Source organism: Procambarus clarkii, chromosome 10 (genome assembly GCF_040958095.1).
Source record: "Procambarus clarkii isolate CNS0578487 chromosome 10, FALCON_Pclarkii_2.0, whole genome shotgun sequence".
NCBI lineage: Eukaryota > Metazoa > Arthropoda > Malacostraca > Decapoda > Cambaridae > Procambarus > Procambarus clarkii.
In genome coordinates, this window is record NC_091159.1 from 22,842,473 (window position 1) to 22,859,177 (window position 16,705).

General features: G+C 46.0%; 2 protein-coding genes across 3 annotated transcripts in view; one reads left to right on the forward strand and one right to left on the reverse strand.

Moving 5' to 3' along the window:
* Positions 1-2,011: 2,011 nt before the first annotated feature.
* Positions 2,012-7,569, reverse strand: LOC123746540 (uncharacterized). 2 transcript variants are annotated; one of them, XM_045728118.2, is made up of 6 exons: positions 7,410-7,569; positions 5,578-5,696; positions 4,746-5,427; positions 4,297-4,467; positions 3,106-3,283; positions 2,012-2,831 (listed from the first exon to the last, which is right to left on the reverse strand). In XM_045728118.2, the coding sequence occupies exons 1-6, from the start codon at positions 7,447-7,449 to the stop codon at positions 2,822-2,824; spliced, it is 1,200 nt and encodes a 399-aa protein (XP_045584074.2). In that variant the 5' UTR covers positions 7,450-7,569; the 3' UTR covers positions 2,012-2,821. The 2 variants fall into 2 exon arrangements, with proteins under 2 accessions (XP_045584074.2, XP_045584083.2); XM_045728127.2 differs by lacking the exon at positions 2,012-2,831 and having other exon boundaries at positions 3,102-3,283.
* A 7,581-nt stretch (positions 7,570-15,150) lies between these two features.
* LOC138363219 (keratin-associated protein 16-1-like) overlaps positions 15,151-16,705 on the forward strand; it is a 2,026-nt gene continuing 471 nt past the window's right edge. Inside the window, exon 1 of the mRNA XM_069322222.1 lies at positions 15,151-15,863. Within this exon, the coding sequence (XP_069178323.1) occupies positions 15,151-15,863 (713 nt within the window). The remainder of the gene's footprint in view (positions 15,864-16,705) is intronic.

The window sequence follows — 16,705 nt, forward strand, 5'->3', positions numbered from 1 at the left end:
TGGTTGTGGGAGTGACACACTGGGTGTGGTTGTGGGGGAGACACACTGGGTGTGGTTGTGGGAGTGACACACAGGGTGTGGTTGTGGGAGTGACACACTGGGTGTGGTTGTGGGGGAGACACACTGGGTGTGGTTGTGGGAGTGACACACTGGGTGTGGTTGTGGGGGAGACACACTGGGTGTGGTTGTGGGGGAGACACACAGGGTGTGGTTGTGGGGGAGACACACTGGGTGTGGTTGTGGGGGAGACACACTGGGTGTGGTTGTGGGAGTGACACACTGGGTGTGGTTGTATGACGGTGGTGGACTGGTATACTGGAAGGAAAATTGAGATATCTACCAGTAGTAAAACCATTACAGTTCTGAGATTTTTTTTAAATTGCAAAACGTAAAGTCAGTTACACTTAGAACCACGCCGACACATCCGGTAGCAGCCCCCATGTGACAGGAATTAATTTACGAAATAATTTAAAACTTTGTTCAGTCCACCCTGCGAGGCTGGCTTGTGTTTTCTTTGATGACAGAAGGGTCCGTTTTCTATACAGGTTTTCGTGTTGATAATAATAATAATAATAGTCACACAGAAATCATAATAAAGTGATACATATGAGAAAACCCACTGTGGCTATGAGGTGGATGAGGATTTTCTCAATAATAATAATAATAATAATAATAATAATAATAATAATAATAATAATAATAATAATAATAATAATAATAATAATAATAATAATGGCCTGGATGATGATGACTTGAGTTTTGAGGCTAAAATCTGTTTTGTTTAAGAAAGCAAAGAATGATGACAATTTATTTAAATTTGTGTAAAGAAAATGGAGTGAATGCGGCATTATTTTTCTTTGTCTAATCCCTCTGGAAGGTTTCCATTTATAGAGAATTGCAACCCCCCCCCTTCCTCTCTTGGCCACCCCCTCCCTTTCCTCCCGCCCCCCCCCCACCAAACACCCCCTAGACATAATTTTTATTTTAAGGAAGTAGAGTATTTATTGCCCCCCAAACATTGATCATTTGGGAAAATCATTTTCATTAAAATCTAAAAGTTTCTATATGTTTAGGATCTATTATATGCAGGGACAACTATGTCATATTTTCTGATATAAAAATACGAATTTATTCAATACCAAATTTGGAAAACTAGCTCATATTTGGTTATACTCGATTGATTTTGAGTATGCTCTATTTAAAGCCTGCACTTTGCTCGCTAATGTATGCTGTATTCTGCCCCCTTGTGTTGTATTCCAACTGTTGTTAGATTAGACATTATTATTACGACTCACGAGGATGCCATTTTTTTTTAATGTTAACATTTTTGTTGAGTCCCGAGAGTGTAGCGTCTTGCAGTACAAAAGCAGACATGCGAAGTGGTCGTCAAGAGACCATTCTACCAACATTATGGGCCCAAGAGTTGTCAACACTCTCCGTCTCACCATAAAGGAGGCATAACTGGCCGGCCTTTCACCATGTTCCATGAAGAATTTGATAAACACCTCCATAGGATACCCGGCTGTGATTTATATATGTCGGGCGGTGAGTAGTGGAGTCTTACAGTCTGGTTGACCAGACAACCACCTTGTTAGATACGGGACCACCAGATAATTGGTCATCGGAACGAGTTCAAGGTTTAAGGGAGAAGGAATATTACAACACATATGAACTGAGAAACGCATAACTTGGAAATACTCTCGAGCACTGAGCTTCTGAATGGCAGCTGGAAGGTTAACGAGTACGTTAGAGCCGGACACACAGGCTAGACACAGTCCCAACATCACGTAACTGACATGATTCCTTGTCCGGAACAGTGGCAGTAGAACTCCAACTGTTAACACAATTACTCCACAGACACATCTAGATGCGTCAGACCTCACGTCTGCAGCCCACAGACACGTCTAGATATGTATTTCATTATTTTGTATTTTGTATTTGAAGTTTATTATTTATTCATTATGAAAGTACAGATGTTGTTTATAAATGAACTTTGGAATAAAAATCACACTTTATACTTTATACATTTATGGATTCCACATCCACAGGAGCGCTGGAGGGAGCGTCCACAACACCCACGCTGGCTCCCGTGGGGCCTAGAGGCAAAGTATTTTGTACAAGAAATAATCCACTAGTGTGTCTCCAGCTGGAGATGGACATATGTTTTCAGTACAGAGAAACATTGAAGACAACTTCTACTGGATCTGAAACTACAGTTTAGGAGCGCACAGCGCCACTCGAGGCTATTAGTAGGCCAGCCAGAACGAGCACCACGCGAGGCTACTGGAAGACGTGCCAGAACTCGCATGCGAACTCGCATCTGCGGGTAATGGAGTCGAGGGTGGCCACCGGCTGTGGTTCTTCTTCGTTCCTGCTAGCGTGAGAGGGTAGCCGAGGACCTGCTGGGGTGCTGGACAAGTTTCGAAGAGGCTGTGAGGGATGAGCACAAGAAATATCGCGCGTGTGGGCCATCGTTCCGAGTTACTACAAGCTTGGTACTGAGGATTTTGGTATGTGTTGATGCCTACGGTATTGTGTCTTCTTTAGGAGGCCTGGTCGACGACCGGGCCGCGGGGACAATAAGCCCCGGAAGCACCTCAAGGAAGCACCTCAAGGTAGGGTGTTCCAGAGGTTATGGAAGCGGTGTTTGTGTGTGTGTGTGTGTGTGTGTGTGTGTGTGTGTGTGTGTGTGTGTGTGTGTGTGTGTGTGTGTGTGTGTGTGTGTGTGTGTGTGTGTGTGTGTGTGTGTGCACGCGAAGGTGTGGCTTCAAGGGGAACGTCTCCATCACGCTGCTATCATCAAGGGCTTCTCCGTCAGTCATTAGGTCAACCTGCAACACACACACAATGTTATCAGTCATTATCACTGACATCACTTCCTAATCTTAAAAATATACATTGTAACTTGACAATTATCCGCTGATAAATTCACATTAGCAAGACCCAAGACTCACCACAGAATAACAGAATATAACCTTGAAAACCAAAAATATTTCCAGCGATGGGTATATATATATATATATATATATATATATATATATATATATATATATATATATATATATATATATATATATATATATATATATATACCCATGCACTCACTTCCTGTGGCAGGCGATTATCCTCCTGCGGGTGACTGGCTTGAGCAGCTGCAGGTCGTCCTCCCTCAAGTAAGAGATATCTGTCACGCTGTGAACCCCGATGGCTTTCAGGAACCCGGAGACGTGGGTGAGTCCATACCAGGCCAGCCAGCCCTCCAGCGAGCAGTCGGCCGGTGGCGCTGACGAGGGCGGCAGCGGAGGCACAGTGAGATTAGAGGCAGGAGAAGGTGGTGACGACGTTGTTGGGGGTTGGTGAGGGGAGGGAGAGGGGCCCGGGGAGGGGAAGGCTTGTAGGGGTGAAACCCGAATGGTACGGGAGAGGCAGGAGTCGCTGTAGGTGTGGTCTGTGGGGTAGTGGGCGCCGGGTACATGTGGGGTGGGGGAAGAGGGGGTGGGGAATGGTGACGGGTGGAGAAGATAGGTGGGAAAAGGGGGAGCAGAGGGTAAGTGGAAAGATGGGGAGCAGGGGGTAAGTGGGGAAAGGGGAGCAGAGGGTTGGTGGGGGAGAGGGATATGGAGGGCTTCCGTAAATTATTGGTTACTGAAAAGCCGGACGGTTGCGGACGGTTGTAATTAGGTTCGGATCCTCAACCGTACGGACAATAAACGATCAGATCCGTTGCTAGTCAAGAGGCCAAAATTCTGCTCTTGTGGGATTGATAATTAGAATCTTTAGACCTCTTGAGACAGAAGAGATATTCAGACAATTCACTTTCTATATTTTTAAATACAGGATCAAATCTTCTATCTCTCGTAAGATTAAGAATCGTATTTGCTACGTTTTATGAAGTCATAAAACAAGCAAACCCGTCCAAACAAAACAACCATCTTTCTACAAGGACAACAATTGGTTAAGGAAACAAGGACAAGCGGCAGACACTAACAAGGTGGACAGATCTAAGTGTGGTTTTCAAGTGCTTGGCTGACTTCAGCAGCAATGATAAGCAATTTTGAAACGTAATTGATATACACAAAATATACTCGTTAAGTAAATATGACGAAAACTGTATTGATTTTTTTTAATGAATGCAGGAAATAAAGTTATAGAGAATACCGACAAATGTACTTTTGAGCCAACTTCATATACAGATACTATACATATAAAGATACAGTCGGCTACAGATTACATTATCTTATATTCATACTATTATATCAAACCCGTGTCCCAGCCCGCTGCTGCCGCCCTCCTCACCTTCATGGTGGAGGTTGACCGTGTCCAGCTCCTGCAGGAGGCGTCGACGTGAGATGAGCTGAATGGCGTCCAGCTCCGGCTTCTCCAGGAGCCGCAAGTCCCTCACGCAGGTACAACCCAACACCCGCAGGTAGTCGGCCAGGTGAGACAAGTGAAGCTTGTCCAAGAATTCTGTGGAATAGGTAATTATCAGAAGAAATTATTAACCCTGTTCCAGTTACTGTCACTTGCCCCTTCCTCTACAGCCATGATATGAGAAAATACTAAAGTCGTAAAATGGGATCGAACTCGCGTCCCTGACCTTATCAGACACGTTCTTGTGAGTATTGTGTATGGCATATCTATTAATGAATTACTATGATCATGTTGATCTAATGGAAAGGGCATGACAGAGAATATTGTTTTACAACAAGTTTCCCCCAGTCGCTCTCAACCACTCTTCAGCTCACCGTCAAGGCATTCAGTGCTGGGTGAATCCTTGTGGTGGTGTTTTTCATGTTCCCGCTCGAAGTCCTCGCCGCCGTGGCGCTCCTCGCACCCTTCCCCGTTCTGGCAGCCCTCCTGGTATTCTCCCTCCATCTTCTGGTTCCAACGGTAACTTGCGTGGAATTTGGATGTCTTGCCGGCAGCGCTCAAGGCTCTCACCCAGTCACGGTGGCAGCCACAGGGATCTTGTGCCTGCTTCGGTTCGTCCTTGGTGGATTCCTTGCTGGTTTGGGCAGCGTTGGAATCCTTGAGATGGCTTGGTTCTTTTTTGGTAAAGTTACTTTGTGTAGGAAACCTCTCCTCTTCGGCGTTTGTTTGTGGTTCTTGTTGTTGAAGTTCTTGGTCGCTGAGTTGAGTTTCTTCGAGAAGTGTTGAGTCACTCTCTTCTCCTACACACGAATCCTTGCAAGTGTTGCTGCAGTTGTCTTCTACAGTGGCCTGGGGCACGGATGTGGTCAAGTTACTTGAAGTATCGCCGTCGCACCTTATGCAAGATTCCTCGAACTCAAGCTCTTGGTAGCTCTCAATAAGGTCAGTTTTCTTTATATCATCCGGGATGTCAGGCTCTGATTCCTCCTCGTTCTGGTTCCTTTCTGGAAGAGGCTTGATAGTTGCAACTGGACGAACCTTCCTTGTTAGAGGGTTCTGTGAGAGAGACAATAACTAATTAGTAAAATCAATGGATGGAATGTTACTACGATATTTACTGCATTAAAAAATACCAAATCGATAAAAATATTTATATACAAATTTACTATAAACACAGGAGGGAGTGAAGCAGAGTTGAATACTAGCCTGAGAGAAGCGTGAGTCGAGGCTGGCTGCGAGGTGTGGTGGCGGACGCTCACGGGATCGCCCCCTCGTCTCTAACGTCACCTCGAACTCAAGAGTTCTTTCAATCACCAACTCGATAACTGGAATAGTGAGATAATGACATAGTACCTAGTACCTCTGACACAACAGTACACAATGTCCACGTCAACCTTGCAAAGCTTCTAATCACATTATAATGTAACCCCGAAATTGTGAGATTCGAAGCTGCACAGGCTTCATACAGACACCAGTCTGCAAAAATCAGTTGTTGGATCTGAACAAGTTAATGACCACTTTCAAACTAAATACGAAATGCGAAAAAGTTCTTTGAACGTAAGGAAACAAAGTTATTGTTTCATGAAGACGCGACCTCCGGATATTTACAAGTCGTCTTCGTCACGACAAATCCTCATTTATATCTATAAAACAAAGAGTCATTCCACAGTTCACTGGTCTGTTCCTTCACTGACCGATCCTGATGCCGACAACGCGCTTAATTGTTGACACAGTCCAACACATGCACAACAAGCCCGTGTTGGTAGCACTGATCTAAAGTAGACTCTATCTAATGCAGGAACCTAAATAGAGATCTACCTGAGAAAGGACCTACCTGAGAGAGGTTAATATATCTCAAGAGAGTCACTGTTACAACTGATATGAGTGGGGCTTCTATGGGGTACTGGTACTATTAAGGGGTATAGGTAGTTAGAAGACAGGAGTATCAAATATGGGAGAGCTAAAAGGCCCGGCCCCCAAAATAAACTATCCACAGTAGTAATAACTTGCTACAAGACCAAATAGGTTCGTCTAAGGGTTGATCACTGCGCTCCCACCTTGGAAGAAGAGATACTCTGTAATTCATGTACTTATTTATTAACCCGTTAACAACCCCCCATATACACTCACACCAATAACAATAATAATAATAACTTTACCACACTATCTTACGTTAAAAGCCTTGGTCCACGTAGGCAGGATACAAGGTTTACACTAATAACAAGCTAGGGTAAAGTACTACTGGATAAGCACTGAAGCTGGATGCAGCTTAGGGTAGTGAAACCACGTGGGACCCTAATACAAAACACAACACTTAGGGGTACCCAAACACTGGCAAAATACTATCCCCAGGTCTCACCAATCGTTACTACCAGAGTAGGCACACTCACTAATGCCCTGTACTTAGCTTAAGGATACAGGAACTTCAGGTAAGGGAAATAAGTAAGAGGAGAAGGAAGGAGAGTAGGGATACAGCCACAGAGTAGGTCTTAACCTCACGCCACCAGCCAAGAGAAGAACGCGCTCCTCGCGACCACCTGGCCTCCCTCATGTCGTGGTGCCGGAAGGGGCCTAATTGATCGTGCAGCTAAGCACATTAAAGATCTTCCCCTATGCAACGTATTGTTACTTTATGAATGATTAGAAAGTATTAGTACGCAAAGTTGGTGCCTATGTTATTATTTAATAATCAACCCCCAGCTCAGTCTTTAAATGCTCTTTGAGAAACAATAATAGTCTTACGTCTGGCAGGGAAGATACAAACAATTTCCATTCGAAATGCGCCAACTGTACTACTTAGGAAGTTTAATAGCTCAATTTTGACCTCTGGTTTCCACTGGAGAACCCAGGGTCGTAACAGTCACTTTGAAGAATACATATCTGAAGGAGGAAAACTTCCCTGAAGCCGAGAACCTAAATGAAAGAAAAGACCTACCTAAGGAATAGTAGTAGGGAAACGTACCCTGAGGTGGAAGACCTACCTGGAAGAGGAGGATCTACTTGAGGTTAAACAACACACCTGAAGGCTAAGGACCTACCTGAAGGAGAAGGAGAGTCGGTGGTCGCTAGATGCTCCATGTCCCACCGCCAGCTCCCTTCATCTTATATATGTGAGGCGTGTCTGGCCGCCAGGGAGACTGAGGCCTCGGTGGAGCCGGTCACGGAGGAGACGAGGTGAAGGGCAAGGGGGAAGGGGCGGGAGGTGGTGAGGGGAAGGCGGCCAGGGGGGAGGGAGGGATGAAGGGGTGGGTGGGTGAATGGTAGGGGGTTGTCAGGTAAGGAAGGGGTGGAGGGAAGGGAAAGAGGGGAGGGAGGAAGGGGTGGCGGGCGCGTGTTGCAGGGAGGGGCAGGTGAGAGGGGGTGCGCCTGGCGCCATACACCTGTCATACAACCTACTAAACAGGACAGTGCTCTACCACATCGTCAAGTAGGGCTGTAAACGTGGCCAGCCTCCCTCTCTGCTTCGACCATGTGCGTCACACCACTCAAATCATGTTTGCCCTTTCAATATGTCATTTGATGGCGAATATTAAGCCTTGCCTCCTGCTCATCTTCCTCCTCTTACTCTTCCTTCTCCTCCTCCTCCTCCCCCTTGTTCCCTTGTCCCAGTTACTTGTGTACGTGCTATTCAGCTTCGCCATAAAGCCCTCATCTACGCCAACTTTCACCTGACTCATATTTCTAGGACCCAGTAACTCTTCTTAGCCGATTACTCGTTCTTATGCACCTCTCTGCCTCCATCTTTACCCCTCCCCCCCCTTCCCCGCCACCCCCCCCTCCACCCCTCCCCCCCTCCACCCCTCCCCCCCCTCCTTGAGCCACAACGACCTCACGCGACAAACGGAAGTGCGCGCCAAATTGCTTGTGACAGATGAGGAGTCACGTTCTCCCGTCTGCTTGAAATACTCTCGGTGGAGTGACACCGCTGGTCTGGACACTTAGTGTGTATTTACGATTTGTGTCTGCAGAATCGAGCTATTTAGCTCTTAGGCCCCGCCTTTCTAACCAATCTATTTTTTCCTCTATTATGTCTACTACGTATATTTATCTGTAACACACACACACACACACACACACACACACACACACACACACACACACACACACACACACACACACACACACACACACACACACACACACACAAACTGGAAACATGCGGTAACAGCTGTCTAACTCCCAGGTACCTATTTAGTGCTAGATAAACATGGCCATCAGAGTGAAAGAAACTGCCTATTTGTTTCCGCCTTAGCCGGGAATCGAACCCAGCCCATTCGGACTACGACCCCCGAGCGTTGTCCACTCAGCCGCGACAGGGGCCTCGTGTGTGTGTGTGTGTGCACTCACCGACTTGTGCTTGCGGGGGTTGAGCTTCTGCTCTTTGGTCCCGCCTCTCAACCGTCAATCAACTGGTGTATAGGTTCCTGAGCCTACTGGGCTCTATCATATCTACATTTGAAACTGTGTATGGAGTCAGCCTCCACCACATCACTTACTAGTGCATTCCATCCGTTAACTACTCTGACACTGAAAACGTTCTTTCTAACGTCCCTGTGGCTCATTTGGGTACTCAGTCTCCACCTGTGTCCCCTTGTTCGCGTACCACCCGTGTTAAACAGTTTATCTTTATCTTTTATTTTTTTTGTATTCTACCCTGTCAATTTCTCTGAGAATTTTGTAGGTCGTGATCATGTCTCCCCGAGCTCTTCTGTCTTCAAGCCAAGTGAGGTGCAGTTCACGCAGCCTTTTCTCGTAACTTATGCATTTTAGTTCTGAGACTATCCTAATGGCTTGCCTCTGAAAGTTTTCAAGTTTCGCCTTGTGCTTGACAAGGTACGGGCTCCATGCTTGGGCCACATACTCGAGGATTGGTCTTATATATGTGGTATACAAGGTTCTGAAAGATTCCTTACACAGGTTGCTGAAGGCAATTCTGATGTTAGCCAGCCTCGCATACGCCACTGATGTTATTCTTTTGATGTTGGCTTCAAGAGACAGGTTTGGCGTGAAATCAACTCCTTGATCTTTCTCTCTGTCCGTTTCAAGAAGTACTTCATCTCCATTTCGGTATCCTGTGTCTGGCCTCCTGTTTCCTCCGCCTAGTTTAACTGCCTGTGTTTTGTGTATGTGTGTGTGTGTGTGTGTGTGTGTGTGTGTGTGTGTGTGTGTGTGTGTGTGTGTGTGTGTGTGTGTGTGTGTGTGTGTGTGTGTGTGTGTGTCTGTGCGCACGCGCGCGCGCACACACAGTCCAACATCTGCAGTCTAATCAAATGACTTGACTCGTTCGTATTATCATTCGCTTTGTTTATTTAAAACTATGTATTGTGTCAGCTCGGACAAATTATTCAACTAATCCATATATTGTATATTTACGGCTCTTACACTCGAAAATTTGTTTTTGACATCTATGTGTCTCCAGTTTGCACGTATCCTCGTTAAGACGAGGATACATGAGAATGCATAACATTAACTGAACTGTTTTTTATGTTTAATCTTAGTTTTTTCTTGACTTTTTTAAAGGTGGGTGCCAAGAACAGATGACCTTTGACCCCTGTTAGCAGGCTGAGAGCCGTTCCCTTCCCCCTACCTCAGGAGGAGCCTTGCCCTTCCTAGTTTTCCCTGGAACACGACCCGCCATTCGGTTAATAACCAAGTACCCAACTACTGCTGGGTGAACAGAGGCGAAGAGCTGGTGCCCAGTCAATCCTTAAACTCTTCCTGAAGAGAGTTCTTGTCCTGGATGGCCGACCCCAACATGGAATTAGTCAGTCATCACGTACTGATCAACCTTAACTCAAGTCCATTCCATCCAGCGGTCGACCCCAAAGACGCATTCATCAATTTTAACATTCTGTTCATTCAAAACAGGAATTTTCTCAAATATTTAGTTATATTATTATATATTAGCGTATTGTGCATATATGGGCATAGGTTAGGTTAGGTGTTTAGGTTCTGTTGGCGAGTATTTGTATTTGTAGTACGTGGGTGAAGCATTTACAGCGTTGTGGTTCGAACAAAATTCGTCAGTGAAGCACTTGTTCCAGAAGTGTTCGAACGAAATCAGTTGTGAGTCGTGTGTAAACCGTTTTTCATTCATAAACAGCGGGTCTGGCGGGTCGTTTAACTAGCATTTGGCTTTTGTTGATGAAAACATTAAATGGAAGGAACAATGGGAAAATGTTGAATAAGAACTTATGACGCTGTAAAAGTTACATGAGAAGTATCATGACTGCGACATGCAAGATTGGTAAGATTATTCAGAGTAGGCAGAGATAAAGCAGAATAAGAATAAAAAAAAAAGATGCCTTGACGCCAGCTGGAGACTCAGTGGATATAAGGAAACATTTTATCAGAGCAAACGACATTTATTTATTTATTTATTTATTTATTTATTTATTTATTTATTTATTTATTTATTTATTTATATATATATACAAGAAGGTACATTGGGTTTGTGAGAATACATTGGATAGTACAGTATTTACATTCTTGTAAAGCCACTAGTACGCTCAGAGTTTCGGGCAGGTCCTTAATCTAGCAGATAATTTTAAGTAGGTAATTTCAATCAGAATTGATAAATGAAAGATACATTACAAGAGAAAAATGAGATGAGAGAGATAAGTAAGTATATTAAAGCACATTGTTATATTAAAGCTCTGATTGATTACATTGACAGCTTGATTAGTAATTTAAACAAGATTAATAGACACCATACAGCAGATTGGCAGCACATATGAGAAGACAGCAATGATCACAATGGTAAAGATGTTCAAATTGGGAACATAAAGGTTGGGAGATTGGGTAGCAATAGATACAGTGCAATTTTAAGGCAAAAAGTGAAAAACTATGAAGATGAAATTAGGTACTTTTTAGTATTGATTTTGAATGATGTAAAAGTTGGGCAGCTTTTCAATTCAGTAGGGAGTGAGTTCCATAAACTGGGTCCCTTTATTTGCATAGAGTGTTTACACAGATTAAGTTTAACTCTAGGGATATCGAAGAGATATTTATTTCTGGTGTGGTGATAATGGGTCCTATTACATCTGTCCAGGAAGAGTTTCAGACAAGGATTTGCATTTAAGAACAGGGTTTTGTAAATGTAGTTGACACAAGAGAATTTGTGGAGTGAGATTATGTTTAGCATGTTTAGGGAGTTAAACAAGGGGGCTGTGTGTTGTCTGAAAGCAGAATTTGATATTATTCTGATAGCAGATTTTTGCTGGGTGATGATGGACTTGAGGTGGTTTGCAGTGGTTGAACCCCATGCACAGATACCATAGTTGAGATAGGGATAGATTAGTGCATAATATAGAGAGATGAGAGCAGAGTTAGGAACATAATATCTGATTTTGGAGAGTATACCAACTGTTTTAGAGACTTTCTTAGTTATGTGTTGTATGTGGGTACTGAAGTTGAGTCTCTTGTCTAGGAATATGCCAAGAAACTTTCCATCATTTTTATTGCTAATGTTTACATTGTCAATCTGAAGCTGAATTGCATTTGTAGATTTGCTTCCAAATAGGATGTAGTAGGTCTTTTCTATGTTAAGTGTTAGTTTGTTGGTTGACATCCATAAGTGGACTTTTTTTAGTTCATTATTAACAACATCATTTAGTGTATGTGGGTTGGGGTTGGAGTAAATGAGGGTAGTATCATCAGCAAACAAAATAGGTTTCAGAATGTTAGAGACATTAGGCAGATCATTAATGTATATAAGAAATAGTAGGGGTCCCAAGATGCTGCCCTGTGGCACTCCAACGGTTATTGGTAGAATGGGAGAGATTATATTATTGATGGCTACACATTGGTGTCTATCACTAAGATAGGATTGGATATAGTCCAGTGCATGGCCTCGGATTCCATAATGATGGAGTTTACATAAGAGGTAATCGTGATTAACAGTATCAAAGGCCTTTCTCAGGTCAATGAAAAGTCCAATTGGAAACTCATTTTTGTCAAGGGCTGAGTAAATTATATCAAGGAGACTAATAATTGCATCGTTGGTACTCTTTTGAGAGCGGAAGCCAAACTGACAGGGGCTAAGAATGTCGAATTTTACGAGATAGGAGTAGAGCTGTTTGTAGATAATTTTTTCAAATATTTTTGATAGTATGGGTAGGTTCGATATTGGTCTGTAGTTGTTTATGTCTGACGGATTACCTCCTTTATGAACTGGCGTTACTCTTGCGTTTTTAAGGATATCAGGGAAGGTATGACACTCAAGGGATTTGTTGAACAGCAGAGCTATAGGTGGTGCAAGGGCATGGGAGGCGCTCTTGTATACAATGGATGGGATTTCACTGATGTTCCCAGCTTTGGTTTTTAGTGAGTGTATGATGGATACAACATCTGACGGGCTGACTGGTGAGAGGAGAAGAGAGTTTGGATAGCTGCCTGAGAGATATGTGTTGATATGTGTCTGAGTCTGTGGGATTTTACTTGCAAGGTTAGCACCAATCGATGAAAAGAAGCTATTAAATTCATTCGCCATTTCTAAGTCAGATGACAGTGTAAGGCCATCCTTAGAGAGTGTTATCTGGTTGTGGGAGTGTTGTTTAGTTCCCAGGATGTTAGACTGGGAACATTGGTTACATTGGTAACATTGGTTGGACTGGGAAGAGAGTTGAAGTTATAACAAGAGTTTGCTCCATACACAGACTCAGTCGTTGTTACTTTAGATTCAGCTACTCGCAACAAAAAGTTCCAATCAGCACGGGCCCGTGGTTCAGACTCAGATACAACAAGCCCCCCACAGAGCTGCTACACTGTACCACCGACAACAACACCCTACAAGCTCACATATATGGAATTCACTCACCACTTTGGAGTTTACAGATCTAGCCTGAGAGGCCATCGACCTGTGAGTGGCGGCAAGGAAGGTTCATGAAGCCAACAGGCAGGCACGCGGTCATGTGCTCCCCCCGACCATAGTTATGGCCACAGAAAACGGGATCAATGTTATCTTTAGCGAGGTAGGAAGCGCTGCCCGCCACACTCACAATGTAAAAAAAAAAAAAAATTCTACATAGCTATCTACAAGAATGAATCTATATCTATTAACTTCTACTAGTGTCCTGTATATTTTTAAAAATAATATTCTATATTATTATTATTATTCACCAAGAACTTCAACAAAACCTTGTTGATCTGAGGCACAGGGAAATCTACAGCAGCAGTTCCATCTATCATCACACTATCATGCAAGAAGCGCCACACATCTATAGATCATGCCATACAATCATGAAGACTCCTAGTTGCTACTACAGCTCGGCTCAGACTCCGTTATCACTATCTGTCAATGTGCATTACCTGCTAGTTTTGTGTCACCAAAATTATTCGTACACCTTCACTATGTGATAGTGTGCGAAAAGATACGTGAGTTTAGAGACAGTTCTAGTAAACATTCACGGAATGTGTGTGTGTGTGTGTGTGTAGAGGAATGCAGACGACGCACACCCTAGCGACAGCAGCACCAGGAGCTGCGGGATGGTACATGACCTCAACTGACTACGAATTACTTATTTCAATGAAAAGTAGCAGTAGAACACCGCAAGTGCGCTCACACCGCATCAGGCTTGGGCACCCAAGCCGGTCGGCCGAGCGGACAGCACACTGGACTTGTGATCCTGTGGTCCTGGGTTCGATCCCGGGCGCCGGCGAGAAACAATGGGCAGAGTTTCTTTCACTCTATGCCCCTGTTACCTAGCAGTAAAATAGGTACCTGGGTGTTAGTCAGCTGTCACGGGCTGCTTCCTGGGGGTGGAGGCCTGGTCAAGGACCGGGCTGCGGGGACACTAAAGCCCCGAAATCATCTCAAGATAACCTCAAGATAACCTCAAGATAACCCAGGTGCATGGCCTACAGGCTTAGAAGAGGAAATATCAGCATTCCGGAGAAATGGCCGACACGCACCACTGGAACATTACTCTAACCAGACCGTCCTCTCGAGTGTTCACAACGTCACTAAACTGATGTACTAAATTGCCCGAACCTAACCTCATCGCGGACCCGCGAGCAGAAAACGGGACTTCATACCAATTTTGCGAGCTGCTATGATTTTCTAGTACATAATTTTTTGGGGGGGTTAAAGTTCAAAATGTAATGTAATATTCGAGAGGGCCGGTTGGTCGAACACAGTTACAAATATATATATATATATATATATATATATATATATATATATATATATATATATATATATATATATATATATATATAAATTTCAGCTGTACACTAGATGAATAAGACGATAGATGAATAACCCAATAGATGTATAACACGATAGATGAATAACAGGAGAGATGAATAAGAGAGTAACTTGACAGAGCAACAAGCAACCAGCAGTAGCTGAGCAACAGGTCAGAGCTTCATCCCGCGTGACCCAGCTGGAGGCTGCCCAAGATATATCTTTAAACACGCGCCAGGGCCCATTACCTCACTCTAGCCAGCCCTCCTACCTAGGTGGAGGAAGGGGGGGGGGGAGGGGGGAGATGTGGGGAGGGGGTAAGGGGGATGTGGGGGGTATGGAGGAGGAGGGGGGGGGGAAGAATAGTGTTGAGGGTGTCACGTTGGTGCTGAGATATGAAGAAGTGGTAAGACAGGACGAGTGAGACTTTGGCACCCACCTGGGACCCACCTGGGACCCACCTGGGACCCACCTGGGACCCACGAACCCTGGGACCCTGGCATCCCGGCACTCCGGCACCCACAGCTCGGGTGCCTGCCAAGAAGCAGGGCGTCAGGAGGGAATTGAATTGTTTTAGACGACTGGTTGACGGCATGGATAAGAGGGTGACGGGTGAGGTGCTGGGTCACCCCAAGGTCACCCTGTGTCAGGGCACTGTGGTGGAGGTCACCCTGTGTCAGGGCACAGTGGTGGAGGTCACCCTGTGTCAGGGCACAGTGGTGGAGGTCACCTTGTGTCAGGGCACAGTGGTGGAGGTCACCCTGTGTCAGGGCACAGTGGTGGAGGTCACCCTGTGTCAGGGCATAGTGGTGGAGGTCACCCTGTGTCAGGGCACAGTGGTGGAGGTCACCCTGTGTCAGGGCACAGTGGTGGAGGTCACCCTGTGTCAGGGCACAGTGGTGGAGGTCACCCTGTGTCAGGGCACAGTGGTGGAGGTCACCCTGTGTCAGGGCACAGTGGTGGAGGTCACCCTGTGTCAGGGCACAGTGGTGGAGGTCACCCTGTGTCAGGGCACAGTGGTGGAGGTCATCCTGTGTCAGGGCACAGTGGTGGAGGTCACCCTGTGTCAGGGCACAGTGGTGGAGGTCACCCTGTGTCAGGGCACAGTGGTGGACGTCACCCTGTGTCAGGGCACAGTGGTGGAGGTCACCCTGTGTCAGGGCACAGTGGTGGAGGTCACCCTGTGTCAGGGCACAGTGGTGGAGGTCACCCTGTGTCAGGGCACAGTGGTGGAGGTCACCCTGTGTCAGGGCACAGTGGTGGAGGTCACCCTGTGTCAGGGCACAGTGGTGGAGGTCACCCCAAGGTCACCCTGTGTCAGGGCACTGTCGTGGAGGTCACCCTGTGTCGGGGCACAGTGGTGGAGGTCACCCCAAGGTCACCCTGTGTCGGGGCACAGTGGTGGAGGTCACCCTGTGTCAGGGCACAGTGGTGGAGGTCACCCTGTGTCAGGGCACAGTGGTGGACGTCACCCTGTGTCAGGGCACAGTGGTGGAGGTCACCCTGTGTCAGGGCACAGTGGTGGAGGTCACCCTGTGTCAGGGCACTGTGGTGGAGGTCACCCTGTGTCAGGGCACTGTGGTGGAGGTCACCCTGTGTCAGGGCACAGTGGTGGAGGTCACCCTGTGTCAGGGCACAGTGGTGGAGGTCACCCCAAGGTCACCCTGTGTCAGGGCACTGTGGTGGAGGTCACCCTGTGTCGGGGCACAGTGGTGGAGGTCACCCCAAGGTCACCCTGTGTCGGGGCACAGTGGTGGAGGTCACCCCAAGGTCACCCTGTGTCGGGGCACAGTGGTGGAGGTCACCCTGTGTCAGGGCACAGTGGTGGAGGTCACCCCAAGGTCACCCTGTGTCGGGGCACAGTGGTGGAGGTCACCCTGTGTCAGGGCACTGTGGTGGAGGTCACCCCAAGGTCACCCTGTGTCGGGGCACAGTGGTGGAGGTCACCCTGTGTCAGGGCACTGTGGTGGAGGTCACCCTGTGTCGGGGCACAGTGGTGGAGGTCACCCTGTGCCGGGGCACAGTGGTGGAGGTGGAGGAGTGGTGGAATTTCCTCAAATATAAATTAATGTTATAATACATTAGCATATTGTGCATATATAGGCATAGGTTAGGTTAGGTGTTTAGGTTCTGTTGGCGAGTATTTGT

Excerpts from the sequence above, each read along its gene's own strand:
- LOC123746540 (XM_045728118.2), bottom strand. The coding sequence starts at position 7,449 with ATGGAGCATCTAGCGACCACCGACTCTCCTTCTCCTTCAG. Across the intron at positions 5,428-5,577 it reads TCGACTCACGCTTCTCTCAG|AACCCTCTAACAAGGAAGGT; the intron begins GCTAGTATTCAA and ends TCTCTCTCACAG. Across the intron at positions 3,284-4,296 it reads GGTCAACCTCCACCATGAAG|CGCCACCGGCCGACTGCTCG; the intron begins GTGAGGAGGGCG and ends CGCCCTCGTCAG.